General features: G+C 37.2%; 2 protein-coding genes across 6 annotated transcripts; one reads left to right on the plus strand and one right to left on the minus strand.

Moving 5' to 3' along the window:
• Positions 1-412: 412 nt before the first annotated feature.
• Positions 413-8273, plus strand: LOC111797218 (1-acyl-sn-glycerol-3-phosphate acyltransferase 1, chloroplastic-like). 2 transcript variants are annotated; one of them, XM_023680169.1, is made up of 9 exons: positions 413-632; positions 857-999; positions 1103-1146; positions 6070-6136; positions 6443-6634; positions 6747-7153; positions 7300-7386; positions 7523-7818; positions 7913-8273. In XM_023680169.1, the coding sequence occupies exons 2-8, from the start codon at positions 945-947 to the stop codon at positions 7736-7738; spliced, it is 1068 nt and encodes a 355-aa protein (XP_023535937.1). In that variant the 5' UTR covers positions 413-632; positions 857-944; the 3' UTR covers positions 7739-7818; positions 7913-8273. The 2 variants fall into 2 exon arrangements, with proteins under 2 accessions (XP_023535937.1, XP_023535936.1); XM_023680168.1 differs by having other exon boundaries at positions 416-632; positions 7285-7386.
• Positions 8274-11160: 2887 nt separating this feature from the next.
• On the minus strand, positions 11161-17787 carry LOC111797025 (ubiquitin carboxyl-terminal hydrolase 2). Of its 4 annotated transcripts, none has more exons than XM_023679884.1 (6): positions 17538-17787; positions 16527-16570; positions 16213-16259; positions 12453-12499; positions 12263-12365; positions 11161-12151 (listed from the first exon to the last, which is right to left on the minus strand). In XM_023679884.1, exons 2-6 carry the CDS (start codon positions 16555-16557, stop codon positions 11375-11377), a joined length of 1005 nt encoding a protein of 334 aa, XP_023535652.1. In that variant the 5' UTR covers positions 16558-16570; positions 17538-17787; the 3' UTR covers positions 11161-11374. The 4 variants fall into 4 exon arrangements, with proteins under 4 accessions (XP_023535652.1, XP_023535650.1, XP_023535654.1 ...); XM_023679882.1 differs by having other exon boundaries at positions 17573-17786; XM_023679886.1 differs by having other exon boundaries at positions 12449-12499; positions 17573-17785.
• Positions 17788-18230: the final 443 nt, after the last annotated feature.

Consider the following 18230-nt stretch of genomic DNA (forward strand, 5'->3'; position numbering starts at 1 on the left):
ATTTTAAAAGCTTAAGGATATTATTGTAACATTTGAATGATGTACTCCCGTAGAAAGTTAGGAATATTTTATTAATTTAGTCAATTTTTAAATATTTTAACAATTTTCATAAAAAATTACAGGTATATTTTTAATTTTTTTTTTTTTTAATTCAATGGACAAAGTTATTATTATTAATTTAGCATTTAAAATATTATATAAGTTATGACGTATTAATGTTGTGTATTTTTTTAAATTTAAAATAAATAAATGAGTTTATAACTAAAATAATTTTTTTTATAAAACAGTTTCAAAAGAACAAATTTGTCAAATAATAGTGGAGAATTCATTTGAGTTGATAACGTATATATATGGTTATTTATTTATTTATTTTTATTTTTTATGAAAAGACGGATATGCTCCGAAGAAAAAGTCCAAACCGAACCGGCTCTTACTGTTATCGAGAGTGGCCATCCCCAGAGCCCATATCGATACTGATTGCGATCAAATACCTTTGTACAGATACGAATATTGCCCATTCTTTGTGATTTCTTCTGCAAGAAGAAGAAGAAGAAGAAGAAGAAGAAGAAGACGAGCTTTTGCCCTACCCTTGTCGCTTCACTTTCTGTATCGTCCGCCATTTCTGGGTTCTGGTAATCACTTCAATTCATCAACAACTTTGTCCTGTTGAATATTCCGTCCAACATCATGGTTTTCTACCTTTTGTTCTGATTCATCTGATTGAACCAAAATCATCTCATCCCAAGTTTGTTTCTGGGCTTAAATTGTCGATGTTTGTACGCAAGCGTGTTTGACTTAGCTATGGTGATTGGAGTTCTTGTCTTGGTTGTTTATCATTTTTTTTTTTAATTCTCAGCCTAAGCTTAGACGCAATTTCTCATGAAATAGAGCGGCTCTGTTTTGTGAAACCCTTCTTCTGCTCAAGCTTTGCTCGTGTTTTGTCCATGGAATCCGTTTCTCTCTCTCGCCACGGGGCTTCGTTCCCTCTTCATGGCTATGGTGGTTTAGAGATTTTTTTTCTTCTCTTTTTTTTTTCTTATGGGTTCACAATTTTATTTGTTTCTAATCGATGCAATGCAATTCTGTTGGATCAAATGTTTAGGTTACCAAGAGCTTGGGTTTTCCAGTGCTTCATCTTCTCTGCCAGTAAGCATTTTAGTCAATCTATTTATCACTTTTGTTTCATTGTACTGGTTTGTTCTATATATTTGTTGGAAGGTTTAACCCTGCACTCTGTTTTGCTGTATTCTTGTAGCCGTTCTCTCGAATGCTTATTGTAGCTAACCTAGTGCGAGATGAACTCTGGTGGTGCTAGTTTCTGAGTAAAAACCAAAAGCCTCAAACCTAGGACATAAAATTCATTATCTAGATATATTTTTTTCTCTATTGGATCTGCTAGCGTTGTAGTCTAACATTTGGGAATATTTTGTAACGCTATTAATTTTCTTAACCTAATTAGTGACTCAACCCAAGTCATATATATGGAAATTCATACTAAACATCTTTAAAATAAGTCCAAGTTCAAAACATGAAATTCAACCTAACCTAGTTTTAAACATAAATTAAATTGTAGTAAAATACCTAACAACTAATCACTGAAACTCAATGCGACCTATTATCTACCAATTTAAAATTTAAAGCAATCAACTTCCCTATTATGCTCTAATTTGACTTCCATGGCCTTCTCAGCGTTCACTGTCATCCGTGCATAGGAGCTTTACCTTTATATGAAATACTCAATAAGTCATCCCACTATTGCTTCCCTGAGCTGAATGAACAAGGTCATCCCACTATTGCTTCCCTGAGCTGAATGAACAAGGTCATCCCACTATTGCTTCCCTGAGCTGAATGAACAAGGTCATCCCACTATTGCTTCCCTGAGCTGAATGAACAAGGTCATCCCACTATTGCTTCCCTGAGCTGAATGAACAAGGTCATCCCACTATTGCTTCCCTGAGCTGAATGAACAAGGTCATCCCACTATTGCTTCCCTGAGCTGAATGAACAAGGTCATCCCACTATTGCTTCCCTGAGCTGAATGAACAAGGTCATCCCACTATTGCTTCCCTGAGCTGAATGAACAAGGTCATCCCACTATTGCTTCCCTGAGCTAATTGAATAAGGTCATCCCACTGTTGCTTCCCTGAGCTGAATGAATAAGGTCATCCCACTGTAGCTTCCCTGAGCTGATTGAATAAGATCATCCCACTGTAGTTTCCCTGAGCTGATTGAATAAGATCATCCCACTATAGCTTCCCTGAGCTGATTGAATAAGGTTATCCCACTATTGCTTCCCTGAGCTGATTGAATAAGTCCTCAATGCGTGGAGGGGGATACTTGTTTCCCTGAGCTAATTGAATAAGGTCATCCCACTATTGCTTCCCTGAGCTGAATGAATAAGGTCATCCCACTGTAGCTTCCCTGAGCTGAATGAATAAGGTCATCCCACTGTAGCTTCCCTGAGCTGATTGAATAAGATCATCCCACTGTAGTTTCCCTGAGCTGATTGAATAAGATCATCCCACTATAGCTTCCCTGAGCTGATTGAATAAGTCCTCAATGCGTGGAGGGGGATACTTGTTCTTCACCGATCTTTTGTTCAGCTCCCTGTGATCGATGGATACTTGTTCTTCACCGATCATTTGTTCAGCTCCCTGTAATCGATGCACAAGTGCATTGAGCCATCCTATTTCTTAACAAATAACACTGGCACACTCTAGGGAGATACGCTGGGTCTAATAAATCCTTTATCCAACAGCTCCTAGTTGAGTTCTTTCAATTCAGCTGGTGCCATACGATTTAGAGATAGGTCCGATACTTGGTTCCAACTCTATTCCAAAATCAACATCTTGTGACGGAGGAATTCCAGGCAAATTCTCTGGGAACACATGTGAATTCATTTGCAACTGGCACTGCGGTTAAGGGAGTTTCGTCCTTTTTGGTATTCACGGTGTTGGCTATGCTAGCCCACGCTCTGTGCTGAACTAACTTTTTCGCCTTCATCATCGATATCACTAAGAGATAGGATCGGTTCTGAACCGCCCAGATGATCAGAAGGTGCAATGTGTAGTGTTCATGCTGCGAGAGGATGCAGAATTATGGTGGCAGTCCACCCGTGAGATTATTAGTCTTGAGGGAGGTGTAATCTCATGGCGGAATTCAAGGTTGCCTTTATGGAGGAGTACTACCCTGAGGATGCTCAATTTCGTAAGCAGCAAGAATTCACACAACTGTCGAAGGGGGCGTTTTGTTACCACTTATGCCAGGGAGTTTACAAGAATGAAACGCTTTGCCCTAGATTTGGTGAACATTGATTATCGAACGACACAGAGGTTCATACTAGGATTGGACAAGAGGATCTGTCGTACAGTTGAGATGATAGTGCCTAATACATATGCTGCCGCCCTAAGAGTAGCTAAGGCCATGGAGGGGGTTGATGAATCTTGAGAACCTCCACCAATTGTGGGACAGAAGCGATGTCATGACCAGGTTGATTGTCACGATCCATCTTCATCACAGCCACAACAACGACCTAACAGACAACATCGAGATTGTAGGCGTGGTCAACAAAAGAATGAAAGTAGACCAGATAACAGACCCAAATGTAATGAATGTGGGAAGAATTACTGGGTCAATGTTTGGCATACACCAGAGCCTGCTTTCGATGTGGAAAGGAGGGTCACATGGCCAAGGACTGCCCATGAGGTTGCGCGAATGATTCTGGAAATTAGCAGAGGGGACTGAGAATTGCGGATCGTCCTACTCAGAACTGTCATCCAACAAGAGCTTATGCCTCTACTAGTAAGGAGACTGAAAATCCTGATGCAGTGGTGACAGGTACACTATCCGTTCTTGGTCACCTTGCTTTACCACTGTTTGATTCGGGATTTACGGATTCATTTTTATCTGTTGTTTTCATTAGTTAAGCAAAATTTGTATTAGAACCTTTGTTGCATGAATTCTCTGTTAGCACCCCGACAGGGGTGGATTTGATTGGTGTTTATAAAGTAAAAGATGGTCATGTGATAATATCAGGAGTTAGCCTAGAGGTAGATCTAATGGTAGTTGACATAACTGCTTATGATGTAATATTGGGAATGGATTGGTTAGCAAAAAATCGTGTTAGCATAGATTGTTACAAGAAAGAAGTGTTTACGCCACCATTCAAGACTAGTTTCAACTTCAAGGGTACGTGTCTTGGAGTTATGCCTAAAGTGATATTGATGATGAAGGCAAAAAAGTTAGTTCACCACGGAGCGTGGGCTATACTAGCTAGCGTGGTGAATATTGAAAAGGAAGAAACTCCCTTAGCCCCAATGCCAGTTGCAAATGAATTCCTAGATGTGTTCCCAAAGGATTTGCCAGGAATTCCTCCGTCACGAGATGTTGATTTTGGAATAGAGCTGGAACCAAGTACCGGTCCTATCTCTAAGGCCCCGTATTATATGGCGCCAGCTGAACTAAAGACCTTAAGATACAACTACACGAGCTATTGGATAAATGATTTATTAGACACAACGTATCTCCATGGGGTGCGCTGGTGTTATTTGTTAAAAGAAAGGATTGCTCGATGCGCTTGTGTATCGGTTACAGGGAGCTGAACAAAAGAACGGTGAAGACAAGTATCCCCTTCCACGCATTGAGGACTTATTCGATCAGCTCAGGGAAGTAAAAGTGGGGTGACTTATTGAGGACTTTTCAGGTAAAGGAAAAGCTCCTATGCAAGGATGACGGTGAACGCTTGGAAGACCATGCAAGTCAATTTAAGAGCATAATAGGGTAGTGATTGTTTTGAATTTTAAATTAGTAGATGATAGGTCGCATTGAGTTTCAGTTAGTAGTTGTTAGGTATTGTACTGTTAGTTTGATAGGTCAGATTAAAGCACGATTTGTTTAAAACGGTTGAATTTCATGTTTTGAGCTTATTATGCAAGTCATGACCTTATTTTAAAGATGTTTATTATAAATTTTCGCATATATGACTTAAGCATGCGTGGGTTGATGTCACTAATTAGGTTCAGAAAATTAGGGGTGTTACAAATGGTATCAGAGTTAGACATTGGGTGATGTGCCAGCGAGGAGGGTGAGCCTCGAAGGGGGTGGACATGAGGCGGTGTGCCAGCAAGGACGCTGGCCCCTGAAGGGGGTGGATTAGGGGGGTCCCACATCAAGTAGAGAATGGAATGAGTGCCATCGAGGATGCTGGGCCCCGAAGGGGGTGGATTGTGAGATCCCACATTGATTGGGGAGGAGAACGAAATTTTTTTTATAAGGGTGTGGAAACCTTTCCCTAGCAGACGCGTTTTAAAAATTTTGAGGGGAAGCCCGAAAAGGAAAGCTCAAAGAGGACAATATCTGCTAGTGGTGGGCTTGGACGGTTACATATTTTGTGTTTCTAATTCCGTAATTGGGCTTGAATTGCTTTATGAAATGAACTATTATCTTAGTTTTAGCACAGTTTTTAATAGGACACAACTTTAGTATGAAAAAGGAGTTACAACGGTGGGGGAATGAGGATTCTCTCACAGAAGCCTAGGGGAGTTGCGAAAAACAAAAAAACCACAAAAATCCCTTGGATTTTGTTGGAGATTCCTCATCTATTGACAAAATAATTACTAGTGAATAACACTGACAATACAAGTCCAGGGACCTCTTAAACTGGAAGTGCCTTTAAGTTGTGCTATCCATTCACAACGAGTTAAATTTTATTTACTCATAATGATTTTCCTCCATGATATTCAACCTAGTTTAGCAAAGAGATTCTCGGTCATTGGTTTCTAAAGTTCGAAGGTTGTTTGGTGTTCTACCTTACTGGCTTCTTCTATTCATGCACCCTTCAAGGATAAACACCTTGTGCTCACTCAATAGCGCATTTGGCTGTACTGATTGAAACAACCATGTTCGAGGAAGAGGGCGGTTGTAGAAGCATGGTGAAGGGTGGTGAGGTCACTAGAATGGGATGGAGAAGAGAGAGGGGGAAGTGGAGAGAGATGCCCATCTTGGTGTTTTGCATTGTTAGTATTAATTTATTTTGAATCATGAGAATGTTAATTAACACTTCAATTGCAGATTAATTCGTCTAGGGGTCTTCGATATAGGTCCTCTCTACATCAACAAGCAAATTTGAGAAATGCTGGTAAGTTATTCCTCGCTAAGAAATCTTTTTCTAGTTAATTTCTTCTGTAAAAGAACTTAACTTTAACATGACACATTTTTTTGTGCGGCTCAATAGTTTTCACTACCTTTTTCTACAATGGTATTTTAGCAGCATTTACTGGCCTAGACCAACAGAAATTTATAACCTTTTCAATATTGTAAAATGATTCATGCTTTATAACCTTTTCTAGATTGTATGGGTTCGGTAAACAATATGTTTTCATTATAATTTTCATATAGAAAGTTAATTTTAGCCAAGGCTTTGATGTTTCCCCATGATCTACAGCTCAACGTTATTGCTTCTCATCCATCGTCAGAAAATGTGCGGGCGTCTCTTGGTGTTATCTTACTCCGAACAAAAATCTATACAATCCTTGGTACAACAAATTGCTTAGTGGAAAAAGAAACCCCCGGTACGTCCTTGTTAGGTCAGGAGTTGCAAAAATGGGAACTCATGAAGCTGGTTATCCATTATCAGGTCTCTCTTGGATGACTTTTGTTTCCGTTTTGTACCTTTTTCTTTTCTTTTGACCTGCTATCTTATATGTCTAATTCCAATTTTATTTTGTTTTTAACTACCTAAAGTGCAGAAGTACCATTGAGCTCAAAAGTCAGAGGAGCATGCTTTTATGCTACTACTGCAATTGCAGCTATTTTTCTCTTTATGCTTATGCTGGTGGCACATCCAATTGTGTTATTGATGGATAGATACCGCAGAAGAATTCATTATACAATTGCTAAAATGTGGGCAAGTTTGAGCATCGCTCCATTTTTTAGGATCAAATATGAAGGGTTGGAGAATTTGCCCTCTTCAAATTCTCCTGCTGTGTACGTATCCAACCATCAGAGCTTTCTAGACATATATGCACTTCTTACCCTTGGCAGAAGCTTTAAGTTCATTAGCAAGACTGCAATATTTCTCTTTCCAATTATTGGTTGGGCTATGTTTATGATGGGTGTCATTCCTTTGAAGCGCATGGATAGCAGAAGCCAATTGGTACTTTCTTTCATAATCTGTTTGGATTTTAGACAGTTTATTAGTTGGAACCTTTGAAATGTGAATCTTTTTTTCATGGTTAAGAATGTTCCTGGGTTATTATTTCAAAGTTAGTTAATTTTTTAATGAAGGACTGTCTGAAGCAGTGCATGGAGCTTATAAGGAAGGGTGCATCTGTATTTTTCTTTCCTGAGGGAACACGTAGTAAAGATGGAAAATTAGGTGCTTTCAAGGTAACTGAACATCATATTTCAAACCATTGTTAGATACAAATGGTTAAAAAGCATAAAAATCTGTTTGTGTCTTTTTGCATACATAGTTTTCTCTAATTAAATATCTTCTAATTTTCAAAAAATGTATGGTTTGTAGAAAGGAGCATTCAGTGTTGCAGCAAAGACCAAAGTGCCCGTTGTACCCATTACACTCATGGGAACTGGTAGCATTATGCCACCGGGATTTGAAGGGATCTTGAATATGGGATCCGTGAAAGTCGTTATCCACAAGCCTGTCGTCGGAATTGATCCAGAAGCATTGTGCAATGAAGCTAGAAATGTAATTGCAGATGCCCTGAGTAAACAATGTTGAGGTCGTCTGTTGAAAGTGATTTTTGATTTCATTACTCAGATTTCAATCACCTGATGTGGAGTATCTGTACTTTTTACGAGGTAACAATTTCTCTTCATTTCAGGGTATTATTACTTTTGCATATCATCTCATACACTTCATTGTTTTGCATATCATCTCGTCCACATATTCTAGTCGATGAACAAGCAAGCAGTAGTGGCTGTAGGTGGCTTGATTGATTATTGGGACTTGGGTTCAAGTTTGTAAAACGTTTTGGTGAGAATGTATATCAATGGAGGAAGTGAAGAGATATAAAGGCCTTATAGGACCTGCACGAGTACTTTTTGGATTGTACAAACGCAAAAGAATTTCGAATTTGGTTCGTAGTTTTGCATCATCAGATGAATGAAAAGAAAAATTGTAAAAGTCTTTCGAATATATATCTTTTGGTCGTTAAGGACCCTGCAGATTTTTTTTTTGCGGTATGGTAATTGTATATTTTTTTGATGGGGTTTGGGTTGGCTTAGTATTGGCAGTGGCCAAGCAATTTTCTGAATTTTGGTGCCTTTTTTCCTTCCGACTGCATCGATGCAGCTTTTCATTGTGCATCTTTCGCAGGTTGTTACTCGAGCAATGGATTTTTAATTACTTTTTAACATCTTGAATTAGTGTCGGCTCTTTTCATGTGTAAAGGTGATTGATCTCCTCAGCATACAATGTCGTGTCTATGTTCGTTTAGGGTGTTGTTTTTTTTTTTTTTATGGTCACATGCTCAACATGTCCTCTTACATAATGTCGTTCGAAGTTCGATTTTATTTATTATATAGAGTTTTAAGGATTAGTGACTCCACCACTTTTTATGGTTATTTTGTGGATATCGACTTAAATTTATAGGGTTAGTAGTGATCAAACTTTTTTGGTTTATATGTTCACAAATGATATCTTTTATTCACACTCATACAATTCATTTATGTTAAAAGATGAGTACAGGTAGTCCGTGTAGCCAGAAATTGAACATAAGAAGTGGTATTGATAGCGTGGTGGGTATAGAGGTTTCAATTGACAATCTTGGAATATATTGTCGTCTCCATGCAGCATGATAGCAAATATTAAAAACATATATATTGATTATGCATCATTTAACATCTATTTAAACACTTGCCAACACTCTGTAATTGTTCATTATTACTAAAAAAAAAAAAAAAATTGTTTGAACACTAACTATTTACGTTTTAAAGTAAGTATAATTTAATTGGAATTGATATATATTATTGATCAAGAGGTTAGAAGTTTAAATTTTTTAACAAAGGGCGATGAAAATGTTAAGAATGTGTAGTAGAACGACAATAAAACTTGAAAGGTGAATAAGGACTACAATGAACATTTGAATTAATACTAAACAGATTGATTTATGAACACTTGAATTAATACTAAAGAGATTGATTTAATACTAAAGAGATTGATTTATGAACACTTGAATTAATACTAAAGAGATTGATTTAATACTAAAGAGATTGATTTATATACGATGAGATGTTAAATTTTATTAAGAAATTGAACATTATTTAATATACATAGTAAATGAATATAAGAAACATTACTTTTATATATTATTGTTCCTATATTCATCTGTCAAACTAGAAATCTTAATTTCATAGAATTTTTTTTTTTTTTCAAGAAGAAAATTTTAGGAACTGTGATTTATCAAGGTGTGTAACCCCTTGGGGTGCGCCGGTGTTGTTTGTGAAAAAGAAGGATGACTCGATGTGCTTGTGCATTGACCACAAGGAGTTAAACAAGAGAACAGTAAAAAATAAGTACCCACTCCTTCGCTTCGAAGATTTGTTTGACTAGCTTTGAGAAGCGACAATATTTTTCAAGATAGATCTTTGGTCAGGCAAACACCTAATTAAGATCAAAGAAGGAGATGTACCGAAGACACCCTTTCGAACAAGGTATGAACATTACGAGTTTGTAGTGATGTCATTTGGCCTCACTAACGACACAACTGGGTTATGAAGCTAATGAACCGAGTACTCAAGGAGTGTCTAGACACATTTATTATCGTGTTTATAGACGACGTTCTAGTATACTCGAGGACAAATCAAGAGCACCAAGAACACCTCCGAAAAGTCCTAACCATCTTGAGGGAGAACAAGTTGTACGCCAAGTTCTCCAAATGTGACTTTTGGCTACAACAAGTCTCGTTCTTGGGACATGTGGTGTCAAAAGATGGAACTTTAATAGACTCTCTACGATTGAAGCCGTCACTAAGTGGGAACGACCAACTACAGTTACAGAGGTACGAAACTTTCTGGGGTTAACAAGATACTACCGAAGGTTTGTGCAAGACTTTGCTAGAATAGCCCGCCCCTTACACAGCTGACGAGGAAGGACATAGCATTTGAATGGAATGAGGCATGTGAGACGATTTTCCAAGACTTAAAATGGAGGTTAGTGTCAGCTCCAATGCTCATAGTATCTGAAAGTTCAAAGGGGTATGTGATATACAGTGATGCCTCCAAGAAGGGACTAGGATGTATATTGATGCGACACGTCTCGTCAGTTGAAAGAGTATGAGAAGAACTATCCCACGCATGACCTAGAATTGGTCGTAGTAGTGTTTGCATGAAAGATTTGGCGACATTACCTATATGGAGAAAAGACCCAAATCTATACCGACCAAGAGCCTAAAATAATTATTCACCCAGAAAGAACTGAACATGAGGTAACGAAGGTGGTTAGAATTGGTGAAAGACTATGATATTGACATCTAATACCACCCTGAAAAGACAAACATGGTCGCAGACGCCGTAAGTCGTAAAACGATACATTCGTCGGCTTTCATTACTAGGGAGTCGTGAGTACAAGTAAACTTCAAGTGAGTTGACATAACTGTAGTGACTGAGGGAGTTATAGCACAAATGATTCGACTCACAGTATAGTCACGCTCCGACAGAAGATTATCGACTCCCAACAAGAGGACCCTAGCTTAAATAAGATATTGAGTCAGCAAGCAAATAGTTTTTCCAAGTCATGAGATGGCGGACTATTATGTCAAAGACCTATTTATCAAGTCTTGTAGTTTTCTGTTTTTAAACGCGAAAAAAACATGTTTACTCGAGAATACTTTTGTCATTGATTGGAGCTTAAATGTCGTCGTTGGGCACTAGAGGGATGAAAACAATGACAATCCTTGTTTACAACTACAATCAATCTTTACCAATGGAGACTCAAAATTGAGCAAACAAACATCTCGAACTCCAAATTCTGCTACAACACATGAACAACAACTAAGCTAATCCGATAATGACCCAAGGCAAATAAGAGAGGCCCTAGAAGGAGATAGTTGACATGATGATATAACAATTAGAAACAAAAAAAAAAAAGAAAAACAATACACAAATGAAACGATAAGGTGAGTAAATGAAAAGTCCTGGTAATTAAAAGACGAAGATCAAGTGTAGAGACCTATTTTCACCAGAGTAATAAAAACATGAAGATCATCAAGTGTACATTCAAAAAATAAATAGATCCTTGTACACATTGACACCAGACGAGGAGTTCGATTAGATAATCTATAGCGTAAGGTAAGAACACCAAAAAGGTACACTACCTACAAACGACAATACAATAGTGACCCATAAGAAGCAAACTTCATCTGGGGCCACTACTTTTCTGTTTAGCCTTTTCGATAAGGGGTTTCAACTGTTTTTTTTCCGCAAGAGTCTTCAGGAAGTTGAACAAAAAGGGTATGTAATTGTGTTTCCTTCTGATATTTTCAGTTCTCCACTTCTTGAGTTTTTCTTCTTCCATCAATATTTTCTCTGTAGCACCCTCAATCCCAGCATTTACTTCTGATAGCGATTTGTTTAGGAACTCATTATTGCTATTTTCCAACATTGTTTCTGACTGCAAGGCAGCCAACTGCTGCAAGATGCGCTCTCTCTTCTTCTGGAGCTCCTTAAGCTCGGCAGTATACATTTCTTTTCTATTCTTAATTATGGCCATGAGGTTGAATCTTATCTCACTTTTTGAGTACCTTTCAATGCGTTCTTGAATCACGGGCTGAACCATCTTCAACCACTCTAGATCACCTGGACTGCCCGGGCAAGGGCCATGGCTAATAGGTCCCTCCTTTAACCCATCAAGTTCATAAAGTACCCCTTCGATAGGTAAGTAGCTTATAAAATGGAACACATCATCATCCTTGCTAGAAGCTTTTTGCTCGTTAGGAACAAAGGGTTCTGGCCTTGCAAAACTATTATGGGCGGTACGTATAGCTTCACTATTATTAATAGCCAGACCTTTGAGTTCTGGGGGGAAGTTCTTTGTAAAATCCTTCAACTTGGATAATTCTGGGCCAATGTCGATATCCGGACAATTCATCAGAATAGACAAGATTGCCTGAGTTGCACAAGCATTGTTAATTACCTGTGACACGAGAAAAAGGACTGCAAGTAAGCAAAAGTCAACCAAATAAGCTATACATTCCTACTTATCGCTTAATAAGTGAAGGCTTTCCATGTTCGATATCATGCTGACCTGACTCGCAAAAAATAGATTTGGGTTGGGATCCTTAACAACAAGACGATCATCTTTGTCCCCTGGACGCCATTTGAATAGAAATATCAACCCATACACAGGCCTGAAGATTATAATAGGATGGAATAGATTAAAATACATTTGTCTTATTTATAAAATATTAAACACAAAAATCAAACACCATACATGCCTCATATTGTTAAGAGAGTCAAGATCCAACGAGTACAACTCTTCAACCTGAAAAAATATTGTTTTCAAACCAGCTATGTAACATTATAACACCCTAGCCCCAATGAAAAAAAAAAGAATTAGGGAAGAGAAACATACATCAAGTACACATACTTTATTTATTTATTTTTTACTGAAAAATATACACATCAAGTATATTGAAATCCTGGACAATCATATGATGACAAAATGAATGCGATCCTTGCCTATTTCTTGCATATGCTGTTCCTGAGAGATGACCATGACATATATGTTTTTTTCTTTTTTGGAGTACATGACATTTATGTTAGAGCATATATAAATATAATATTCCAAAAAAAAAAAAAAAAAAAAAAAAANTTCTTTTTACCCAAAAGCCTTTTATCTTTTTATGTCCAAGTTCAATATTATAAAACACCATTTGTCTATAAAATCCACATAGGTGGAGTGGAGTATTTGCAAAGCGATGCTAGGTGAGTTCAGCAGCAAAAATTTCAAATTAAGACCAAATAATATATTTAGAACTTAGACAAAAAGATTAGCAGATAAATATGCTAACATACTCTTACCAAAACACCAAAATGTCCATCGCATAAGTTTGGAGTTTTAAGAATTGAACAAAGAGGGGTCCTCTGATCGAACCACAACCTTCCTTTCATTACTAGACGCCATCAAGTGAGCAACCTTAAGAGGTCACTCAAATAATGGATACTCATAACCCTCTGAATGATACTCAATATATATATATATATATATATATATATATACAACCCGTATGAGACAAGCTTATTGTCTACAAAAGAGAAAACAAAAAGAAAATTCAAATCCATTGAAAGTCCAAGATCCTAAACTTCGGAAAAATTATGATCGAGAAGAATCCTCCCAATTGATTCAAAATAGTAGAAGAATCGCCAAGCTCGGAAAGAAGGGTGGTACCTAGGAAATTACTAGTTTTCCTAAGGGTAAACTAAATTTAAAATCACTAGAACTTCTATCCCTTGCTCATAGCCATGCTTAGCCCTTACTAAATTAAAAATCATTAGAACAGTACTATAAATCTTCGTACTACCAAATATCATTAGGATTCATGGAATAAACCTTTGCTCTAGTTACTAAACTTAATAACACTAGGATTCACAGAATAAACCTTTGCACTAGTTACTGAATTAAAAATCATTAGAACAGTTTTATCCCTTGCTGTTAGCCATGCTTAGCCCTTTTTTCAACTGGATATTAAAACTTTTTTTCTCAAGGAGGACCTAGGAGTATTTATGAAAATACCAATGAGCTAGAACCCCAAGAAAAAAGGGAGAAAAAAAGTGAGAAAGATTAGAACATTAAGTTATCTTTTAAGGATTTGTTAACTCTTTTTTTCTCGAGAGACAACTTTACTTTTGTTTGAAATTTACAAAAGGGGTGTATCATCCATGATGTTTACAAAAGACATTCCCAATTTACAATGAGGGAAGTATGACTATAGGAAGCAAAAATATTAGACAATACATACCAAGATATAGCGTGGTAAACAACACTATCAAAGAGCTCTGTATAAGTTGTCTTTTCCCTAAATACTCTTTGATTTATTTATTTCCACATAATCCAAAAGGAAGTCATGATGAGATTTTTTCATGGAAGTGCCCTTGTATTCTTGAAGGGGTGACACGTCAACATCATGTCTAATAAATCTTTTACCTCTCTAGAAAAAGTGAGATGTCATCGGAAGATGTTAAGAATCCTTGTCCGAAAATTTTAAGTGTATGTGCATTACATAAATAAGTGGCTCTGTGATTCGTTGTCTTTCTTGCATAATGGACACCAATTTGGAAATAGAGTCATGTATGGCTTTTTTTTTTTTGAATTTTCACTTGTGCTAATGCCTTCATGCACTATTTCTGTAAGGAAAATTTTCACCTTCATAGGGTGATTCCCTTTCCATATTGTCTGCTAGAGTGGGGTATATTGCTTTTACTTTTTTTCCCCGTGTCCAACATCAAATATTTTGTAGAGAAGACTTTGCCGCCTTAGAAAGCCATAGCAATGAGTCTACTTCTTTAGATAATACAATTGGGGCAAGACCAAGGCTTAATTCCGCTCATTCTATAGTTTCAGAATCCTTTAGGTTCCTACCAAACTTCAAGTCCAAGAAATTAATGACATCATTCTATGTTTCTTTGATCGTGGTTGTTTTGTTATGTGAGAGTCCATACAAAAGTAGATACCGCTAGGTGTTTTCAATCCAAGGGTCGATCCAAAAAAATGTTCTTCCTCCATCACCCACACTATGGCGAATTTGGTTGGTGATGAGGTATTAATGTTTTTTTTTTTTTTTGTGTGTACTTTCATGACCCATTTGCAAAAGATGGAGGAGGTCTATTTGTACATGATTTTGGAGCATATATAGCCTTTATAAGTTTTCTCCACAATGTGTTTTCTTCAATATCTCCATATCCATTTGACGAGAGCTTCGTTCTTCTCCTTTATCAAAAATAGACCAAGTCCTCTCTTGTCTAATGGGAGATTTATGATATTCCGTCTAATAAGGTGTGAGTCATCTTTCCACGAATAGTTTTTGAATAATCTTTCTATAATTATAGCCACTTATTTTGGCATTCCGAATAGAGACATGTAGTGAGTGTGGAGATTGAACGGCGTGGTTTGTATTAGGGTAAGCCTTCCACCTTTGGAAGTATAACATGATGACCATGTTGACAACGTTCTTTCTGTTTAACCATTAAGGATAATCCTAGGTATATATTCAGCCATTCACCCTTTTTACAACCGTATCTACTGGCAAGTTCTTGATAATCTCTATGCTAGCATTAATGCCCATATCTCTATTCTTTGGAGATTGATATTTTGTCTTGAGAATCTTTCAAAGGTTTTTACCATCTCGATCATTTTTTTATGGAGACATCTAACAAATCAGAGAAGTCCTAGACATCTAACAAATCAGAGAAGAGGACTGTATCATCTATAAACTGAAGGTGGTTGATGCTTAAGCCTTTGTTGTCAATTTGAAAGCCCTTTCTCTGCCCTTCGTATTCAACCTTGGTGAGTAGGCGACGGCAATCCATTCCCATTATACAAAGAAAAGAGGATAGATCCCCATGTTGAAGACCTTGTGTGGCATAAATCTTTCCTTTAGACATATACTATCTCACCTAAGGAAACTCAAATAGTGGATTGCAAGAAAACAAGGTTAGAATCTTATTAATAAAATGAATAGTTACAATCATGAGCTTGTATTTTCTTTCAACAAGACCATTTTCTTGTGAGGTGTCTATACAATACTTGTGATGCACACAATAGCATTAGAAGACTATGTCGCTCTTTGTTTGTGCAAACCTATGGTATATTTCCTAATATGGGGATCTAATAAGTTGTTTCCACTTTTGTAAATTATAAACTCGACTTCCTTCATCTCACTAATAGATGAGTATGCTGCTCTTCAATTTAATATGGCATTGGATTCCTTCCAAAGCATCCGATAATGACATCCATCTTGCTCAATTTCCCTGTTTGTATAACCCAATTCCAATCACGAGGAAACCAATTAAAAGAAGCAAAAGTATTTGAGCCCATTTCAATTGATCCAACTTTTCTTACATCTAATTCTAGGAGCTTAAGAGACATCAGATGTACGTATATTCAGATTACAATAGCATGCATAATCAGAGATATGGGCCAAAAGAGCAAGTCAACGGAATATGGAAAGACACCATTGGCATCCAAATAAAACCTACTTGAACGCCTTTAACTTGCATCTGTTGAATAAGCTCCGTAAAGACACCTGGAAAGGAAACAACATAATCCAAAAAAAAAAAAAATCTTAATTCAATTGAACCACTCATAACAACTATATAAACCATTTCTAAGACAACTTTAATACTACAAAATATATTAGACATTATATTCCTACAAGCGTGCTATGCAGCTTGTTATCTACTTGTTTGCTAATATCTATCCAGAGGTAAACGTTAAAATAGACAGATTGAAAAAGCATAAATTTAATACTTGAATAAAGATGGAAACCAGAGACCAAAAAAAGATTGTATACCAGGGTCAGATTCAATCGTGCACCAAGACATGATGATTCAGAAGCTGCACCACACAAAGGGATCTTCAATGCATATACCAAGCATGGTTTAAAATAACATATTTTTAGAAAATATAACTAGCAGCGCTTAACAGCAATTGATCGATATCCACCAGTGATAACTAAAAAAATGGGCAATAATGTAGATTAACAAGTTGAACAGATTTTATTGGGAAAAGACAATAAATGACTGGTGATACGGACATTTCTGCTTCAGGGATAACTTCTCAGACGTGTAAGGAAGGTGGCCAAATTTCTATCTGCCAAAAGACATATTTGCAAAGAAAGATATGGAAACATAACAGAGCTGGGATCTACACTATCCCACAAGTATTACTCACCCAGGAGTTTTCCCTTTTCCCACCAACAAAAGTGTCTAATGGGACAATCACAACATTTTGCTCAATAACAGGAAAGTAAAGCTCCAAAGTGCGAGTTCCCAACAATTTTCGTTTTAAAAATTCTAGAACTTCATGTTTCATTATCTAAAGCTAAATCTATAGCATCCATAACACCTACATGCATAAAACACAACATTGCCCATTACTAAATCTCCAAAATAATGTGGGCCAGGACAAAGCAACGGATGAATCAATAACAAGAAATGACAGAACAATACATCAAATTATTAGAAGTTAACTCTGAAAGAGAGCAAGAGAGACAAACTCGAGGAACGGCTTAACGTGCAGTTTTTTGCTTCTACCGTTATTCAATTGGTTTCGATCAGGGGGACAAAGTGACTGCCTTCAAATGAGGATAATAAACATATGCAACAAATCAAAATTGCGGTACACCCACATCCTAATCGAAACAGCCAAACACAAACCACGTCCAAATGTGCCACAAGGATGGTAAACGACTATTTTTGTAGAACAAGCCCTAATCAAACAACTCCTCCTTCTTTCATTGAAGAAGCCTTAATTTATGCCTTTCAATAGAGAAGAATGACATATCTTGAGATTGGGAGAATACCAGTAACAACAAAAAGGAAGAAAACCAGTACAAACCCGCTAGGAAGGAGGCTGCGTCGGCAGGAGCGGAAGAAAGACGACGACGGCGGCAGCAATTAACGGGCGAGAGGTGGCAATTACACTGATCTGCTAAACGGGGGAGGAGAAGGCGTGAAGATGAAGAAGTAAGGCGGCGTGGAGCGCGTGAATAGATTAGGGCTGCTGAGCTGCCGAGCTGCCCATTCTCTCTCTCTCTCTAGAAAATAGTGGGCTGATATATTGGACACTATGGCGGGTCAGGGCTTCTTCGGTTTCATTGAAGAAAAAAAAAAAAAAAGATTCGGTACAAAGACGTGAAATTAAAGGAAAACAAAAGTTATATTTGACGTTTCCTTTGTCCATAATAAATTTATAAAGTAGATTTATTTAAACGATTGTTATTGATATAATACAGTGATAAAAAGTAAATAATAATCTGCACTGCACTAGATTGGTCATGTTGATAATAACAGTAAATTATTGAAAGGGTTTAGGGGTTTAGGGGTTTAGGGGTTTAGGGTTTAGGGGTTTAGGGGTTAGGGTTTAGGGTTTTAGGGTTTAGGGTTTAGGGTTTAGGGGTTGAGGGTTTAGGGTTGAGGGTTTAGGGTTTAGGGTTTAGGGGTTGAGGGTTTGGAGTTGAGGGTTTAGGGTTTAGGGTTTAGGGTTTAGGGTTTAG

The sequence above is a fragment of the Cucurbita pepo genome, chromosome LG06 (genome assembly GCF_002806865.2).
Source record: "Cucurbita pepo subsp. pepo cultivar mu-cu-16 chromosome LG06, ASM280686v2, whole genome shotgun sequence".
Classification (NCBI taxonomy): Eukaryota; Viridiplantae; Streptophyta; class Magnoliopsida; order Cucurbitales; family Cucurbitaceae; genus Cucurbita; species Cucurbita pepo.